This window comes from Natrix helvetica (assembly GCF_964273705.1).
Source record: "Natrix helvetica genome assembly, chromosome: 1".
NCBI lineage: Eukaryota > Metazoa > Chordata > Lepidosauria > Squamata > Natricidae > Natrix > Natrix helvetica.
Genome location: NC_138548.1, coordinates 9661555 through 9680996, shown reverse-complemented (window position 1 = coordinate 9680996; position 19442 = coordinate 9661555). Strand labels below are relative to the sequence as shown.

The window sequence follows — 19442 nt, the reverse complement described above, 5'->3', positions numbered from 1 at the left end:
GAAAGCAACAGGCTGACTCTGTAAACCGCTTAGAAAGGGCTGTAAAGCGCTATGGGGCACTATATAAAGTCTAAGCGCTATTGTTAAAAGGTAAATCAGCCACCCATTCAAAGAGGAGGGGAGTCATGTTGACCCTCTCCATGAGTTATAACCACCCTTCCACTTACCAAATTCAGGTCTTTGCCTTTGAGAGGTGTGGGGCTGCGGCTGGATGCCAGCGAGGCTGGACTGTTGGTAAAGCCCCTTTGGATGGGCAGGAGCTGGGCAGCAGAGGTACACAGTGGGCTCCCGTGCTCCGAAGGAAGGTCCTGGAAGGGGAGACAAAAATAAGTTTCATGCCTTCAGTTTTGTCGAGATATTCACCACAATAAGGAACCACGGCAAAAATAAAGGTAGAAATTTAAAAACAAAAAAGATTGGATAGAGCCATTGAAGAATGACAGACTGACAAAGAGTCTTGGCAACTTTAAGCCTGGAGGACTTCAACTCCCAGAATTCCCCAGCCAGCTTTAAGCCTGGAGGACTTCAACTCCCAGAATTCCCCAGCAGCTTTAAGCCTTGAGGACTTTAACTCCCAGAATTCCCCAGTCAGCTTTAAGCCCACAGGACTTCAACTCCCAGAATTCCCGTCAGCTTTAAGCCTGGTGGACTTCAACTCCCAGAATTCCCCAGTCAGCTTTAAGCCCACAGGACTTCAACTCCCAGAATTCCCGTCAGCTTCAAGCCTGCAGGACTTCAACTCCCAGAATTCCCCAGTCAGCTTTAAGCCCACAGGACTTCAACTCCCAGAATTCCCGTCAGCTTTAAGCCTGGTGGACTTCAACTCCCAGAATTCCCCAGCCCACTTTAAGCCTGGTGGACTTCAACTTCCAGAATTCCCCAGCCAACTTTAAGCCTGTAGGACTTCAACTCCCAGAATTCCCGTCAGCTTTAAGCCTGTAGGACTTCGACTCCCAGAATTCCCCTCAGCTTTAAGTCCGGTGGACTTTAACTCCCAGAATTCCCCAGCCAGCTTTAAGCCTGGAGGACTTCAACCCCCAGAATTCCCCAGCCAGCTTTAAGCCTGTAGGACTTCCACTCCCAGAATTCCCCAGCCAGCTTTAAGCCTGCAGGACTTCAACTCCCAGAATTCCCCAGCCAGCTTTAAGCCCATAGGACTTCAACTCCCAGAATTCCCCAGCCAGCTTTAAGCCTGCAAGACTTCAACTCCCAGAATTCCCCAGCCAGCTTTAAGCCTAGAGGACTTCAACTCCCAGAATTCCCCAGCCAGCTTTAAGCCTGGAGGATTTCAACTCCCAGAATTCCCCAGCCAGCTTTAAGCCTGGAGGACTTCAACTCCCAGAATTCCCCAGCCAGCTTTAAGCCTGGAGGATTTCAACTCCCAGAATTCCCCAGCCAGCTTTAAGCCTGGAGGACTTCAACTCCCAGAATTCCCCAGCCAGCAAAAGCTTTGCTGTCTGGGGAGTTCTGGGAGTTGAAGTCCACCAGGTTTAAAGTTGCCAAGACTGGAGACCCCTGCTTTAGAGGACACCTAATCTCACACAGGTAGTCCTCAATTTACAACCATTTCTTCGGTGACCGTTCCAAGTTACAACGGTCCCGGAAAAAGTGACCGAGGACCTTTTTTCACACTTACGACCCAGCATCCCCAGCATCCCCAGGGTCACCTGATCAAAATACAGACGCTTAGCAACAGACTCATCTTTATTGCCGTCTCCCGCCATTCCCTTTTGCGACCTTCTGACCAGCAAAATCAATGGGGAAGTCAGATTCACTTAACAAACGTGTTGCTATTTTAACAACTGCAATGATTCACTTAACAACTGTGGCAAGGAAGGCCATAAAACGGAGCAATAATCAATAATTGTCTACTTTAGCAATGGAAATTTTAGGGTCAATTATGGTCGTAAGTTGAGGGTACTTATTTAGAGTTGTTGTTTTTTTAAAATTGTATCCTATTCTCAGATACTGCCTCAGTTTCCCTGGCAAAGTTTTTTCAGAAGTCGCTTGCCATTTCCTCTTTCCTGGGGCTAAGATAGCTGGCTGATAGTCACCCAGCTGCCTTCATGCCCAGGGCAAAACTAGAACTCACAGACTCCCAGTTTCCAGACTGGTGCCTTCACCCCTATGCTAAAGTGGCTCTTAGTCTAATAGTAAGAAGCACTAAAACCATCTGGGTCCACTTCGGCAGCTTTTAAGATGCGTGGACTTCAATTCCCAGAATTCCCCAGCCACCAATGGGAAATGCAAAATATCCATCCCCCCAAATAATAAGAAGGACCGAATTTAACCCGTTTCTTCTTGTGCTTCAAGGAATTCTCTGTTGAACCAAAGTTGCATACAATATTGAGTGAGGCTGCAATTTTAGGTGGGGACTGGAGGCTAAAACATATGAAGAACGGTTGCAGGAACTGGGTATGTCTAGTTTAATGAAAAGAAGGACTAGGGGAGACATGATAGCAGTCTTCCAATATCTCAGGGGTTGCCACAAAGAAGAGGGAGTCAAACTATTCTCCAAAGCCTCCGAAGGCAGGACACGAAGAAATGGATGGAAACTAATGAAGGAGAGAAGCAACCTAGAACTAAGGAGGAATTTCCTGACAGTGAGAACAATTAATCAGTGGGACAACTTACCTCCAGAAGTTGTGAATGCTCCAACACTGGAAGTTTTAAAGAAGAGGTAGGACAGCTATTTGTCTGAAATGATATAGGGTCTCCTGCCTGAGCAGGGGGTTGGACTAGAAGACCTCCAAGGCCCCTTCCAACTCTGTTATTTTGCTATCTGTGACTAAGAGGGGGTGGGTCTCATCTCACCTATCTAGGGATATGCATAATCAAATTCAGCCTCTTCCCGACTGGTACCCTCCCTTAGCTGTTGGATCTTAATCTCCAGAATTCCTTGGGATCTTCTGGAACTTCTGGAAGATGAATCCGAACATCTGGAGATCTACCAAACAATGGAAGGCTGACTTCACTTCTGGGGAATGTGGGAAAGGCCTGTGCACATTTTCTGCTTTGTCTTTCTTCCTCTCCGTCAGTGTAAACAGAGAGAAGGGAATTCAACCATGTGCAGCCTCTGTGGGTGCCAAGGAAAATAAAAGCCAAGAATGCTTTGAACTGCTGGGAGGGGGAAACCACATGAAGTAGAACAATTTTATAAAACAGGCAGGGCAGAAGGAGCCTCTGAGCTGCGCCCAAACAAGGGTAGCCCGAGAGAGGGCGAAGTGGTGATTTTTTTTTTTTTAAAGGTGCCCTGCAGGAAGAGTTATTTGCATTTTCTGCCTGTTGTTTCTCATTCAATTTGAAAGGGAGGGAGGGAGGGAGGGAAGGAAGGAAGGAAAGTAGGAGGCAGAGAAAGAAAGGAAGAAAGGGAGAGAGAGAAGAAAGGGAGAGAGAGAAAGAGAAAGAAAGAGAGAGGGAGGGAAGGAAGGAAAACAGGAAAGTAGGAGGCAGAGAAAGAAAGGAAGAAAGGGAGAGAGAGAAGAAAGGGAGAGAGAGAAAGAGAAAGAAAGAGAGAGGGAGGGAAGGAAGGAAAGTAGAAGGCAGAGAAAGAAAGGAAGAAATGGAGGGAGAGAAGAAAGCGAGAGAGAGACAGAAAGAAAGAGGGAGGGATGGAGGGAAGGAAAGAATGAAAGACGGAAGGAAACAGGAAAGTAGGAGACAGAGAAAGAAAGGAATGGAGGGAGGGAGAGAAGAAAGCAAGAGAGAAAAAGAAAGAGGGAGGGATGGATGGAGGGAAGGAAGGAAGGAATGAAAGAAGGAAGGAAACAGGAAAGTAGGAGAGAGAAAGAAAGGAAGAAATGGAAGGAGAGAAGAAAGCAAGAGAGAGGGAAGGAAGGAAGATGGGTGGCAGGGAGGAAGGGACTGAAGAAACAGGAAAGTAGGAGGCAGAGGAAGGGAGGGAGAGGAGAAAGAGAGAGAGAGAAAAAGAGAGAGACACAGAAAGAAAGAAGGAGGAAGGAGGAAGATGAGAGACAGGGAGGAAGGAAGGAAGAGCGAGGAAACAGGAAAGTGGGAGGTGGAGGAATGGAGTGGGGAGGGAGAAGGAGAGGAGAAAGAGACAGAAATAAAGGGAGGGAGGGGGAAGAAAAGAAGGAAGGAAGGAAGGGGAAGAATAGGGGAAAGGGGCAGGGAAAGGAAAGGGAACATGAAAGGGAGGGAGGGAGGGAGAAAAGAAAGAAATAGAAAGAAAGAAGGAAGGAAAGGGGAAAAGAAAAGGGGAAGGAAGAAGGGGAAAGGGGAAAGGAAAGGGGAAGAAAGGAAGGGAAGAAAAGGGGAAAGGAAAGAGAAACGGAGAGGAAGGAAGGAAAGAAAGAAGGAAAGAAGGAGAAAGGAAAAGGGGAAAAGGGGGGTCAAGCTATTTCCCCTGAAGGCCAGGCAAGGAACAATGGATGGAAACTGACCAAGGAGAGATTCAACCTAGAAATAAGGAGGAATTTTCTGACAGTGAGAACAATCGACCCATGGAACAGAAGTTGCCTTCTGAAGTTGTGGGAGCTTCATCACTGGAGGCTTTCAAGAAGAGACTGGACTGCCATCTGTCAGAAATGGTACATGGTCTCCTGCTTGGGTGGGGGGGTTGGACTAGATGACCGACAAGGTCCCCTCCCACTCTGTTAATCTGACTGCAAGAAACCATGGAGGGAAGTTAATCAAGGAGAGAAGCAAGCTGGAATTAAGGAGAAACAGTAAGACAATTAAGCAGTGGAACAGCTTGCCACCAGAAGGTGTGGGGATTTCATCCAGTTTTGGTCACCACACTATGAAAAAGATGTTGAGACTCTAGAAAGAGTGCAGAGAAGAGCAACCAGGATGATTAGGGGACTGGAGGTTAAAACAAGCGATGAACGGTAGACATGGCTAGTCTAATGAAGAGAAGGACCCGGGGAGACAGGATAGCAGTTGTTAGAGTCGGGCAACGAGAGAACAGACTCCGGACACGTAGTGACTTAACAGCTCTTTATTAGTAGCAGTAGTGATCCAGCTTGCTCTGTGGTCTGAGGTTTCCCCTTTTATAGGGATCGGGTACGCCTCTCGACCAATCAGAGCGATACCTGTTTCCCGCCGTACCGGCGGACCAGAGAGGAGACTTGCCGCGATATATGTTAATATCTAACACCCCTCCCCTCTTAGATGGAGCATTCCGGTTAGTCACATAGTCTTTCAAATAAGTGGGTGTTTGTCTCACCCGGGTGGAACGCCGTAGTTCGGGTTGAACGGGAGTGGTTGCAGGATAGGTTTCGCTTGTTCCTTCCGTTACGCGTTCGGGGATCTGCAGGCTTTCATCGTTTGGGCGCAGTTCTGGTTCCCGTTCGACCGCTGGTTCTATCCTGGGCTCAATGTTGTCGCGTTCCTCCGTGTTAGGGCTCTCGGATGGCTGACTTTGTGCTGGCATATAGTATTCGTTCTCATCTCGTAGGTTTGAGTGTGCCAGGCGACCCCGTAGTTGATCTATGTGCCTTTTCCAATTCCGTCCATCTTCAAGTTCCAGCAAATATGAACGTGGACCCGTGATGCCTATTACCTTTGCCGGCATCCACAATGTTCCCCCTGCATAGTTGTGGGCGTATACTGAATCCCCTATGCTAAAATTCCGAATTTTGCTTGTAGAGTCTGGGGGCGATGTGGCAGAGTAATTTGGGTGAAGACGGTCCAGGTGAGACCGTAGACGGCGGCCCATGAGTAGTTCAGCGGGGCTCCTACCCGTCGTTGCGCTGGGGGTAATATGCTGAATTAAGAGGTAATGATCAATGCGTGTTTGCCAATCACCTGGACCCATCCTAGCGAGGGCCTCTTTTGCGGATCGCACCATTCTCTCCGCCTGTCCATTCGATGCCGGATGGAATGGCGCGACGAAGGCATGCCGAATTCCCTGACCAGCTAAGTACGTTTCAAATTGCATGGCCGTGAACTGGGGCCCGTTATCGGAGACCAGGAGGTCGGGCAGGCCATGAGTGGCGAAAAATCGCCGTAGTACCTTAATGACTGCCTCTGCCGTGGTTGAAGTCATTAGGACTACTTCTAGCCATTTGGAGTATGCATCCACAACTATAAGAAAGGTCTGACCTTGGACTGGCCCTGCGAAATCGATGTGTATTCGTGACCAGGGTGCTTTAGGCTTCTCCCATTCTGTGGCGGGTGCTTCAGGGGGTGCTGGTCTAGATTCTTGGCACGGATCACAAGTGGCCACCCATTCCTCTATCTCTTTGTCCATGTTTGGCCACCAAATGTAACTCCTTGCTAACGCCTTCATCCTAACGATCCCCGGATGCCCAACATGTAACGCTTCTAACACATTTCTTCGTAACGCGTAAGGAATAACAACTCGATCCCCCCACAATAAACAACCTTGTAACACTGAAAGTTCATCCCATTTTGCCCAAAACAGTTTGAACTCCGGGCCCACGTTTCCCTTCGGCCACCCCCTCCAAACCCAGGTTTGAACTTGCTTTATTACATTGTCCCTAGAAGAAAATCTAGCAACGTCGCAGGAAGAAACCGGTCCTGAGTCCAAACAGTCAATTAACAGAACCGGTACCTCGGGAGTGGGGTCTGGCAAAAGATCCGGGAGTGGGTAACGGCTGAGTGCGTCTGCATGTCCTAGAGTGGAGCCCGGTCGATGTATCAGCTTGTATGAGTACGCAGCCAGGAAAACAGTCCACCTGGTCATGCGAGGAGAAAGGGAGACTGGTGTGGGGCGGTTTCCCGCCAAAAGTCCCAACAGCGGTTTATGATCTGTAATTAGTTTGAAATTGCGGCCGTAGAGGTATTCGTGGAAACGTTTAACTCCAGCCACAGCAGCTAACGCTTCCCTGTCCATCTGGCTGTAATTCCTCTCGGCCGATGAAAGAGTCCTGGAGTAGAAAGCGATGGGTGCTTCGTTCCCGTTGGGCATCCTGTGGCTGAGGACTGCGCCGAAGCCGAATGGGGATGCATCGCAGGTCAAGACTAGTGGTAGCGTCTGGCTGTATTGCACTAGCAGCGAGTCTGTGGTGAGCAGGTGCTTTACTGCGGCAAAAGCTGCTGCTTCGGATCGTCCCCATCTCCATGTTGCGTTCTTTTGGAGTAGTCGATGTAATGGCTCAGCAACGGTCGCCTTCTGTCTCAGAAAAATGCTGTAGAAGTTAAGTAGTCCGAGGAAGGCCTGCAATTCGGTCTGATTACGTGGTGTGGGGGCATCCTGGATCGCCTTAATTTTCTTTGAAGTGGGGTGTATTCCCTGACCATTGATTCTATATCCCAGGAATTCTACACTAGGCACGTTAATTTGGCATTTCTCTTTTTTGAGGCGGAGACCCTTCTCTCTGATCCTGGCCAAAACAGTTCTGACTCTTTTTAATAGTTGCTCCTCGTTTGCAGCGGACACCAAGATGTCATCAAAATAGGGGACGACTCCCGGTATCCCTTGCAAAAGCCGTTCCATGACGCTCTGGAACAGACCTGGGGCAATACTCACACCGAATTGTAGCCGGTTGCATTTGAATGTTCCCCTGTGCGTCACTATAGTTTGGGCCTCCGCTGTGGCGCTATCCACGGGCAATTGCTGGTAAGCTTGTGCCATGTCTAGTTTAGCAAATATCTTTCCTGGCCCCAACGAGTGCAATAAGTGTTGAACTACTGGCACAGGATATGCGCTTTGTTGTAGCGCGACATTAATTGTGCATTTATAGTCCGCGCAGATGCGGACTGACCCGTCTGGTTTAACTGGGGTCACAATGGGAGTTTCCCATTGCGCGTGATCCACCGGCTCAAGGATTCCTTGCTCTACTAATTTATCGATCTCTTTATCAATTTTTGGGCGGAGTGCAAAAGGCACTCGTCTCGGTTTAAGTCGGATTGGCGCCACTTTTGGGTCTAAATTGAATGAGATAGGTTTACCCACATACTTACCAAGACCGGGGCTGAACACATCCTCGAACTCCTTAAAAATCTGTTCAGCGCTGCTGTTCTCCACGGCGTTGATCCCGGTGACTTCTAACCCCAGGGCTTCAAACCAATCTAGTCCTAGAAGGTTCTGTAACGGCGCGCTGGCGATGGTCATGGGCAGCTGGGCTACGATGTCCTTGAAACGAATTTGGAACGTGCCTTGGCCCACGATGGGGACTCGGTTCCCCTGGTAGTCTCGTAGCAGGATGTCTGGTGCACGTAGTTGGCTCTTTTTGAGGCTAGGGATAGCCTTTTTCATGGAGGCCCATGAAATGATCGTCAGGGACGATCCTGTGTCAACTTCCAGCTCGCAAGGAGAGCCCTCCAAGAGGACTGTGACTTTCAGCTTTTTAGGTCGCTTTGTGCGGACCTGACTTATTGTGGTGAGATAGGTTCGCAATTCCTCTCTCTGGGTCAACTCTATCTCTGCATCGGTATCCTGGCAATACTCTCGTTGAGCGTCTTGGTAGAACGCTCTCTCAGCCCTTTGTGTGTAATCTCTCTGGGAATACGCCCTTTCAGCTCTTTGGGAATTGTCTCTCTGGGTAAACTCTCGTGTGTTTCTCTCTGGGCGCCCTTTCTGATTTCGCCAAGTCCCTAGGTTGGACTTCTGTTGGCGGTACATCGGCGGTTGCCGTGAGGAGGCAGGGACTTCGCTCCGGCACACTCGTGCGATGTGCCCAAGTTTGTCGCAGTGCGAACAAACAACGTTCCTGAACCGACAGGTAGACCGGGGGTGGTTTCCTCCGCAGCTTGCGCAGGGTGGCAAACGGAATCCGGATCTCCCCCCAGGCCTCATGTGACTGCTTCGCATCAGGTGACTTTCCTCGAACTCAGGATCCTCGAAGTCTGGATTTGTGTCCTCGTAGTGGACTCTGGTGTGCCTGGGTGCTGGCTGGCTTGTGTTGAACCCGCGTTGTATGGTTTCCGATGATCTTTCCGCTGATTCTGAAGCTCTTGCCTCATCGAGTGCAATCTGCAGGCTTAAGTTGGGTTTGGCCAACAACCGTTTCTGTAGGGAAATGTCTCTCAACCCGCATATGAGTCGATCCAGGATTTGCTCGTCCAGGTCCCTGAATCCACAATGTGTGGCTGCTTTCCGTAGAGCTGCAACATACTGGTTGATAGATTCTCCTGCCTTCTGGTTCCTCGTGTTGAATCCTTGGCGGCAAACGTGGCGGGAAGGTTTTGGCGCGTAATGAGTTTGCAGCGTCTGTTGCAGCGCCATCCATGTTACCGCCTGAATGGGGGTTGGTTCTGAGAGATCCCTGGCCGTCTCGAAAACTTCTCGGCCGCAGTAGCTCAGGAATATATTTTTCTTTCGAGAGTCCGGTATTCCTGTGTACTCGTTTGCTTCGAGAAAACACTCGAACCTGAGCATGTAGGATTCCCAATGATCAGCGATTGGGTCGAATGGAGCTGGAGGAGTGTGCATCGCCATTTTGTCTGCGTTTGAATTTGCCGCGCTGAGATGGCTGCCAGAATTTCTGCCGAATCCCTAGGCTGGATTGAATCCTTGGATTCTGGAGGTAGCCTCTTCGTCCTATCTGTCTCTCGATCCCACCTTTGTCGCCAATGTTAGAGTCGGGCAACGAGAGAACAGACTCTGGACACGTAGTGACTTAACAGCTCTTTATTAGTAGTGGTAGTGATCCAGCTTGCTCTGTGGTCTGAGGTTTCCCCTTTTATAGGGATCGGGTACGCCTCTCGACCAATCAGAGCGATACCTGTTTCCCGCCGTACCGGCAGACCAGAGAGGAGACTTGCCGCGATATATGTTAATATCTAACAGCAGTCTTCCAATATTTGAGGGGCTGCCACAGAGAGGAGGGGGTCAAGCTATTTTCCAAAGCACAGACAAGGAATAATGGATGGAAACTGATCAAGGAGAGATTCAACCCGGAAATAAAGATGATTTTTCTGACAGTGAGAACAATCGACCTGTGGAACAGAAGTTGCCTTCAGAAGTTGTGGGAGCTTCATCATTGGAGGTTTTTAAGAAGAGACTGGACTGCCATCTGTCAGAATGGTGTACGGTCTCCTGCTTGGACGGGGGGTTGGACTAGATGACCTACAAGGTCCCTTCCAACTCTCTAAATCTGTACATCTGTAATGTGCATTCCTTCCAGCCCGTTTTCCCCGTTTTCCAGGGAATTAAACCCATCCGGGGATTCCACAGGCATCCATCCGCAAACAGCACATTTTATTTTCCAACCCGGCACTTAAGAAAACCTCCAACAACACATTTGGGGCGGTCAGCCCGCTCGCACGCCTCTCTTTTCCCATCCAACCCCAGATTGCTCCTTGAATGCCTATATTATGGCTTCTTTTCTTGGTTTTAATCGTTCCGGATTCTCTTGGGAGCAATGGAGGAAACGGTTTTCGATACACTTCTGCAGAATGCAAAACCAAGGGTTATATTTTCCCCTCTCTTTTTTTTTTCTTGCAGAAATTCCAAAGACATCCAATGCACCACCTTTTCAGAAGAAAAAAGGGTCCTGACCTAGGCTTCCCAAAAGCATGAAGCCGACTCCTCGTCCTGATAAAAACCCCTTTTATTTAGGTTAAAGGGAATTCCTCTCCAGCAAAGTCCCAGCCAGGAGTCTTTCAAGAGATTTCACAACTACAGAGCTTCATCAGGCTTGGAGAGCGGCCAGGTTGATATCTTCCAAACGCCACTCGGTAGCAGACAATACTTGGCAAAAAGTCAGGAACAGATCTTCACCCTAAGGAATTGAACTAATTGCCTCCTGCAAACTCCACTCCCCTTTCGCTCCCATTTATTCCCTATGGGAGGGGCCATTCACCGTCCACCTGTGACTTTACTCCCGAGTCAGCCCTTGTTCCTTAGCTGTTCCCTTCTCCTGGCAGCTCTGCGGATGCGCACATTGGGAACAGGCTCCAGCTGTTCCTCTGCCTCACTGCTGTCCGACTCTGAAGGCAGCTGATAACTGTCAGACGCCCCTGGCCCCTCTCTGCCTCCGACACAGAGCCCTCGTCCGAGCCTTCCCCAGACTCCAGGACTGGCCCATGTTCCTCCCCAACCTCCTCACTGTCTGAGTCTGCCATCAGCTTCGCTGGCCACTGGCAGCCACAACAAAAGGGTTGTGGTCACCAATGGTTATCCACTAGTTATGTTCCCGCAGGTGCATTTTAAAAGGTTAGATCAGGGGTGTCCAAACTTGGGAACTTTAAGACTTGTGGACTGGGAGTTGAAGTCCACAAGTCTTAAAGTTCCCAAGTTTGGACACCCCTGGGTTAGATTAAAGAGCTGGATGCACTGTCCATTGGTTGGCATTAACTCCGATGCAGTTCTGGCTTTTTGGTGGCCTGGCTGGATCTGTTAAATCTGTTTTTTGGGGGGCTGGTTCGTGAATTGTGCATTTCCAGAAAAGAGGTTAACCCCAATGCAAACCGAATCATGGATGGGAAGGAGCTTCAGAGGTCATCTAGTGTGGTATTGCTTGCTTGCTCAGTGTAATAATATTCAATCAACCAACCAATCAATCAATCAGAGCTTAAAGGGACCTTGGAGGTCTTCTAGTCCAGCCCCCTGCTCAAACAAGAGACCCCATATCATTTGAGACAAACAGCTAGACTCTTCTTAAAAACCTCCAGTGATGAAGCAGCCACAACTTCTGAAAGGCAAGCTGTTCCACTGGTTAATTGTTCTCCATTAACCAGTGGAATTAATGTCTTAATGAATTAAGATAATTAATTAGTTAACAATCAACAATCGTTAATTGTAGATTGCACTACCGGTAGTCCTCAACTCACGACAATTGGGGACTGGAATTTGCCTTGCTAAGTAAGGCATGGGTTAAGGGAGTCATGCCCGATCCTATCATCTTTTTGCCAGAGTTGTTAAGCGAACCACTGCAGCAGATAAGAGAACCACGCGGTCATAAAGTGAATCCGGCTTCCTCCCCTCCCCCCCTTCACTTTGCTTGTTGGAAGCTGGCTGGGAATGTCGCAAAGAGGGACCCTGGGATGCTGTAACTAGTGCAACTGTCATAAATACATGCCCGTTACCAAGCACCCAAATTTTGATCATGTGACTCCGTGGATGCCGCCACCATTGTAAGTGCAAGGACCGGTCGCAAGTCACTTTATCCACTGCTGTTGCAACTTCGAATGGTCACCAAAGGAACCTCTGCAGACTTTTTTAACTAAACAATTTGGGATGAACACCAGAGGTGGGTTGCTACCGGTTTGTCCCGGATCGGGTGAACCAGTAGTGGTGCCCAGATGCTTCTGTGCATGCGCAAACGCTTCTGTGCATGCACAGAAGCGTCACGCAAGCAAGCAAGTGCACAAGCAAACTGGTAGTAAAATAAATTGCAATGATAAAGACCCTTGAAATGGTGTGGGAGAAGGAATGGATTTCTCTCTCTCTCTCTCTCTCTCTCTGTTTCTGTCTCTCTGTGTGTATGTGTCTCTCTGTGTCTCTGTCTCTGTGTGTGTGTGTGTCTGTCTCTCTATCTTTGTCTCTCTCTGTCTGTCTCTCTCTCTGTGTCTGTCTCTCTATCTTTGTCTCTCTCTGTCTGTCTCTCTCTCTGTGTCTGTCTCTGTCTTTGTCTCTCTCTGTCTGTCTCGCTCTGTGTGTGCGTCTCTCTCTGTCTGTGTGTGTGTGTGTGTCCCTCTCTCTGTCTTTGTCTCTCTCTGTCTGTCTCTCTCTCTGTGTCTGTCTCTCTATCTTTGTCTCTCTCTGTCTGTCTCTCTCTCTGTGTCTGTCTCTGTCTTTGTCTCTCTCTGTCTGTCTCGCTCTGTGTGTGCGTCTCTCTCTGTCTGTGTGTGTGTGTGTGTCCCTCTCTCTGTCTTTGTCTCTCTCTGTCTGTCTCTCTCTCTGTGTCTGTCTCTCTATCTTTGTCTCTCTCTGTCTGTCTCTCTCTCTGTGTCTGTCTCTGTCTTTGTCTCTCTCTGTCTGTCTCGCTCTGTGTGTGCGTCTCTCTCTGTCTCTGTGTGTGTGTGTGTGTCCCTCTCTCTGTCTTTGTCTCTCTCTGTCTGTCTGTCTGTCTCTCTCTCTCTCTGTGTCTCTGTCTCTGTCTCTCTCTGTGTGTCTCTCTGTCTTTGTCTCTCTCTGTCTGTCTCTGTGTGTCTGTCTCTCTGTCTTTGTCTCTCTCTGTCTCTCTCTATCTGTCTGTCTCTCTCTGTCTGTCTGTCTCTCTCTATGTGTCTCTCTCTGTGTGTGTCTCTGTCTCTGTCTCTCTCTGTGTGTCTGTCTCTCTGTCTTTGTCTCTCTCTGTCTCTCTCTCTCTCTCTGTCTCTGTGTGTGTCTGTCGCTCTGTCTGTCTGTCACTCTGTCTGTCTCTCTCTCTCTCTCTCTCTGTGTCTGTGTGTGTGTCTCTGTCTCTGTCTCTGTGTCTCTCTCTTTGTCTCTGTTTCTCTGTCTCTGTGTCTCTCTCTCTGCCTTTGTCTCTCTCTCTGTGTCTCTCTGTCTCTCTGTGTGTGTCTGTCTGTCTGTCTGTCTCTCTCTCTCTCTCTCTCTCTGTCTTTGTCCCTCTCTCTCTCTCTCTCTCTCTCTGTCTCTCTCAAAGGAAGAGAGTGAGAGTGGAGGGGGGAGGATAAGAAAACAAAGCAGAATGTTGAGGTGCTGTTTTTGTCTCCTCCCCCCTCCCCCCCATTTGCAGTGAGAATTTCCAAGCCAAACTTGTAATGTTTATTTTGCAACGTGTTTCAATCTGTCTCAGGGTTTAGGTGAGATGTCTGTGGCTTTGATCCCAGGGTGGGTAGATTCCAGGCGCTGCACAAAATGGGTATTCGTGGGGCAGCGACTGGCACGAAGGGAGGCAAACCCAGATGCAAATACTCAATCGCGTTTTCTACGGAGGTGGGGAGAATGCGAACGCTTCCACATTCCTGCAGGGATAAAAATGCACCGAGGGAGCCATAGGCCACCCAGGTCAAAGAGCTGCGGCTTTCATCTTGCCAGAAGTCAGGAGGAAGCGGCTGGCCTGACCCCCGGAATGAGTCCCGAGTGTAATTAAGACTTTTTCTAAAAAGGGAAAAGTGCAAAGCTGCGTGGAGAAATAAAGCGATGGAGGGTGAAACCGCCCGGAATCCAGCAGCTTTGGAGCTCCTGCATAATTTAGCACGAAAACCTCCAGAGAGCTGCTCGCGCCTGCAGCAGCCGCCGAAGCTTCCCATGGAATGGAATCGTTAACACCCCTCCCCGCCACCACAACCACCACGTACCTCGTCCACAATCAGGTTGCAATCGCTCTTCTCCCCATCGCTTTCCTGCAAGAGAGAGAGAGAGAGAATGTAAGTAGGAAGGGAGGAAGGTGAGAGGGAGGGAGGAGTGGAAGGGAGGAAGGAAGGAAGGAAGGAAGGAAAGGAAGGAGAAAGAAGAAAAAGGAGAAGGGGGAAGAAGGGGGAAGGAAGGAAGAAGAAGAGAAGGGAGAAGAAAGAAAGAAGGAAGGAGGGAGGGAAGGGAGGAAGAAGAAGGAAGAAGGAAGAAAGAAGAAAGAAAGAAAGAAAGAAAGAAAGAAAGAAAGAAAGAAAGAAAGAAAGAAAGAAAGAAAAAAGAAGGAAGGAGAGAGAGATCGAGGGAAGGGAAGCGAAGAAGGAAGGAAGGAAGACCGGAAAGAAAAAGAAGAGAAGGGAGAAGAAGGAAGGAGGGAGGGAAGGAAGGAAGGGAGAAGAAAGAAGGAAGGAAGGAGAGAGGGAGGGAAGGGAAGCAAAGGGAAGGGAGAGAGGGAGGAAAAAGAGGAGAAGGGAGAAGGAAGGAAGGAGGGAGGGAAGGGAGAAGAAGAGAAGAGAGAAGAAAGAAGGAAGGAAGGAGAGAGGGAGGGAAATGAAGCAAAGGGAAGGGACGGAGGGAGGAAAAAGAGGAGAAGGGAGAAGAAGGAAGGAGGGAGGGAAGGAAGGAAGAATAAGAGAAGGGAGAAGAAAGAAGGAAGGAAGGAGAGAGGGAGGGAAATGAAGCAAAGGGAAGGGATGGAGGGAGGAAAAAGAGGAGAAGGGAGAAGAAGGAAGGAGGGAGGGAAGGAAGGAAGAATAAGAGAAGGGAGAAGAAGGGAGAAGAAAGAAGGAAGGAAGGGGGGAGGGAAGGGAAGCAAAGGGGAGGGAGGGAGGGAGGAAAAAGAGGAAAAGGGATAAGAAGGAAGGATGGAAGGAAGGAAGAAGAAGAGAAGGGAGAAGAAAGAAAGAAGGAAAGAAGAAAGAAAGTGAGGGAAGGGAAGCAAAAAAAAGGGAGGGAGGGAGGAAGACAGGAAAGAAAAAGAGGAGAAGGGAGAAGAAGGAAGGTGGGAAGGAATGAAGGAAGAAGAAGAGAGAAGAAAGAAGGAAGGAATGAGAGAGGGAGGGAAGGGAAGCAAAGGGAAGGGACAGAGGGAGGAAAAAGAGGAGAAGGGAGAAGGAAGGAAGGAGGGAGGGAAGGAAGAAGAAGAGAAGAGAGAAGAAAGAAGGAAGGAAGGAGAGAGGGAGGAAGGGAAGGGAAGCAAAAGGAAGGGAGGAAGGAGGGAAGACAGGAAGGAAAAAGAAGAGCCGAAGGATGGAGGGAGGGAAGGAAGGAAGAAGAAGGGAAAAGGAAAAAGGAAGGAGGGAGGGAGGAAAGAAAGGAAGTAGGGAAGAAAGGAAAAGGAAGAAAAGAAGGAAGGAGAAAGGAGGGAGGAAAGATCATCAATTTTGCACCATCCTGACAGAATGTTTCAAATGAAAACAGAAAGATGGACAGGTGCTAATCAACCCCTCTTAGCATCAGGAAACCCCTGGTAAAACGTGGCCCTACTCTCGACTTTCACGGCACGAAAACCTGCGTCTCCTGGAGATGAGCAGGTCAACTATCTTGGGGGTGTCTTATCCAACTCGGAGGGCCGGTTATCATTTCCCTCCTTCCGCGCCTTCTTGTAACGGTCGCTGAATGAATGGTCCTGGCGGAAGGACTTGCCATGCTACAGGGTGGTCCTCGCCTTACGACCTCAACGGAGTTCAACGTTTCCGTGGCTAAGCAAGACCGTTGTTAAGTGAGTTTTGCCTCGTTTGACGACTTTTCTTGCCACAGCTCTTTCAGTGAATCCCTGCCGTTGTTAAGTTAGCAAGCCGGTTGTTAAGTGAATCGGGTTCCCCCCCCCCCAATTGACTTTGCGGGCCCAAAGGTCGCAAAAGGGGATTGTTCCAGCAATTTCATTCAACTTCCTCTTAATAGGAGATTTTAAAATATATATTTGCTATGCAGGGCAATCTTTTGAGTTATAGATGATCCTCGACTTACGACCACAACCGAGCCAAGGTCGTGTCAACTGAGTCACTATGTGAGCTGACTCCATTTTATGAGCATTTTGATGTCGTTCAGCAGGTCACGTGGTCATTATGTGGTGGCTAAGCAAATTCAGCCTATGCCGTGGGCGTTTTTTTGCCATTTTCTTCTGGAAAAAGTCGCCAAACACGACCATGGGATACCGCAATCGGTCATAAATGCGAGCCAAATGCCAAGCACCAGAAATGTAATCATGTGGGAAGAAGTCATAACTTTGAGGACGGTTTATAAACGCAGATAGTCCTCGACTTACAACAGTTCATTTAAAGATCGTTCGCTAAATCGTCAACAATCGCTAAGTTACATTGGCGCTAAAAAAAGTAACTTATGACTGTTTTTCACACTTACGACCGTTGCAGCATCCTCATGGCCATCATGATGATCAAAATTCAGACGCTTGCCAACTGACTCGTATTTATGACGGTTGCAGCCTCCCAGGGGGTCACGTGATTTCCCCCCCCCCTTTGCAACCTTCTAACAAGCAAAATCAACGAGGAAGCTAGGTTCACTTAACAACCAGCTGACTCACTTATCAACTGCAGGGATTCACTTCACAACTGTGGCAAGAAAGGTCGTAAAATGGGGCAAAGCTCACTTAATAAATTCCCCACTTAACAGCATAAATTTTGGGCTCAGTTGTGGTCGTAGGTCGATGCACTCCAAAGTCAATGGAGAAGCCAGGTTCACTTAACAACCCTGTCACTAACTTAACAACTGCAGCGATTCGCTTAACAACTATGGCAAGAATGGCCGTAAAGTGGAGCAAGACTCACTTAAGAACTGTTTCACTTAGCGACAGAACATTTGGGCATAATTGTGGTTGTACGTTGAGGATTACCTGTAATTTTAAAGTCTCTGTCATGGTGGGTAATGGCTTCATTTCTCGAAGAAAACCATTTTTACCCAATTTTGGATAATTTAACCAGGTTTAGGAAGCATTGCTCTAACTGCTTGACCACACTATTCTTAACTATTTGGGGCTTCTCAAGTTACACATCCACCTTCCGTCAACACAAAATTCTTACAAAAAGAAAAAGAGACACTCACACAATGCCCTACCTCCTCCTTGTCCTGCAGCTTGGCCTTCGCCCCGCGTTCTTCGTCCCGTTCTTCACCTCGGATACTCTCTGGAGGAGACGCAGAATTGCTCTGCAGGTTGCGGAGACGAGAAGGAGGCAAATGAACAAACGGAAAGAAGCAGAAGTCGATTTCTCGTGCTTGAAATCAGAGGTCTGGCACCTTGGCAACTTTTAAGACTTGTGGACTTCAACTCCCAGAATTCTCCTCGGCGTGGAGTGCTGAGGAATTCTGGGAGTTGAAGTCCACAACTCGTAAAGCTCACAAGGTCGGAGACCTCCTGCTCCAAACTATAAGACAGTGGCTATTATTTAATTACGAGTAAGATCACTCCCCGCTCTCCAAGCCCAGCGTGCCGGCTAAGGGGAATTCTGGGAGTTGTTTTCGTAAAAATACAAAATTGTATTTTTGGCCACTTTAATATGGATGGGCTTCAACTCCCTATGCTGGCTGGGGAATTCTGGGAGTCGAAGTCCACATATCCTGGCTGGGGAATTCTGGGAGTCGAAGTCCACATATCCTGGCTGGGGAATTCTGGGAGTCGAAGTCCACATATCCTGGCTGGGGAATTCTGGGAGTCGAAGTCCACATATCCTGGCTGGGGAATTCTGGGAGTCGAAGTCCACATATCCTGGCTGGGGAATTCCGGGAGTCGAATTCCACATATCCTGGCTGGGGAATTCTGGAAGTCAAAGTCCACATATCCTGGCTGGGGAATTCTGGGAGTCGAAGTCCACATATCCTGGCTGGGGAATTCTGGGAGTCGAATTCCACATATCCTGGCTGGGGAATTCCAGGAGTCGAATTCCACATATCCTGGCTGGGGAATTCTGGGAGTCGAAGTCCACATACCCTGGCTGGGGAATTCTGGGAGTCGAAGTCCACATACCCTGGCTGGGGAATTCCGGGAGTCGAATTCCACATATCCTGGCTGGGGAATTCTGGGAGTCGAAGTCCACATATCCTGGCTGGGGAATTCTGGGAGTCGAAGTCCACATATCCTGGCTGGGGAATTCTGGGAGTCGAATTCCACATATCCTGGCTGGGGAATTCTGGGAGTCGAAGTCCACATATCCTGGCTGGGGAATTCTGGGAGTCGAATTCCACATATCCTGGCTGGGGAATTCTGGGAGTCGAAGTCCACATACCCTGGCTGGGGAATTCCGGGAGTCGAATTCCACATATCCTGGCTGGGGAATTCTGGGAGTCGAAGTCCACATACCCTGGCTGGGGAATTCTGGGAGTCGAAGGCCCCCCATCTTAAAGTGGCCAAGATTGAGAAACACTGTTCTAGGCCAATGATAGTGATGATTTTCGGCACCGAGTATCCAACCCGGAACGCGAGGGCAGAAGCCTGAAGACCAGCTGGCTGGCGCACACATGCCTGTTTCCCCCCAAAATGGCCTGAAAAACGGCATGAAAAACATCCCCTAAACATCCTGTTTCTTTGGCCTTTTTGGGGGGGCTGTTTTCAGGCAGTTTTCTGACACTTCAGTGCCCGCGAAGACCAATTGGCCGGTGTGCATGTGCCTCGCTGGAAACCAGAAGAGAAGCTGGCGACAGTGCGCCGTGTGCCCTCAGCGAGGGCTCTGCATGCCACCTCTGGCACACCTGCCACAGGTTCGCCATCAGGGTTCTAAGTTCTTCAATCCACAGCCCTCTCCCGCTAGCTGAATTTCAACCAAAGGATCTTCAAGCAGCTCAGGCCTTGTTGGCATGGGCTGGGAATCCTGGGATCTGTAGTCGATCCCATCAGCCTACAGAGGCTGCGATCCCCCGCCCTTCAGGCAGGCCATCTGCATCTCCAGTATACCAGTATTATCAAAGGGAATTTCGTCCATTTTACATTTATTACTTTATCTCCCCATTATTACTTTAAAAGTAACTCAAGGCAACAGACCAGGAGTGGGTTAGTGAGGGCATTACTACCGGCTCGCTTTGCACCTGCCGTGTGTACAGTTGCCTGTAAATTGTACATTAAAAAAGGACTAAAAAACATGCCGACAAACGGCATGGGCGACTGGGGAACTGGTTCAGGGGCATGGCCAGCAAGGGTCGCTGCCAGGCCAACGTACCACTACCGGTTTACGTGAACCAGTAGCAACCCACCGCTGCAACAAACATACGTCATATTCCTTCCTCCTCTCATTTTCCCCACAACAACAACCCTGTGAGGTGG

General features: G+C 49.1%; 1 protein-coding gene across 1 annotated transcript in view; it reads right to left on the bottom strand.

Moving 5' to 3' along the window:
• Positions 1–19442, bottom strand: part of LOC309384440 (transducin-like enhancer protein 2) — a 75233-nt gene that overhangs the window by 29566 nt on the left and 26225 nt on the right. Inside the window, exons 7-9 of the mRNA XM_081938007.1 lie at positions 17246–17403; positions 14122–14166; positions 168–308 (exon numbers count right to left, since the gene is read on the bottom strand). Coding sequence (XP_081794133.1) covers positions 168–308; positions 14122–14166; positions 17246–17403 — 344 coding nt within the window. The remainder of the gene's footprint in view (positions 1–167; positions 309–14121; positions 14167–17245; positions 17404–19442) is intronic.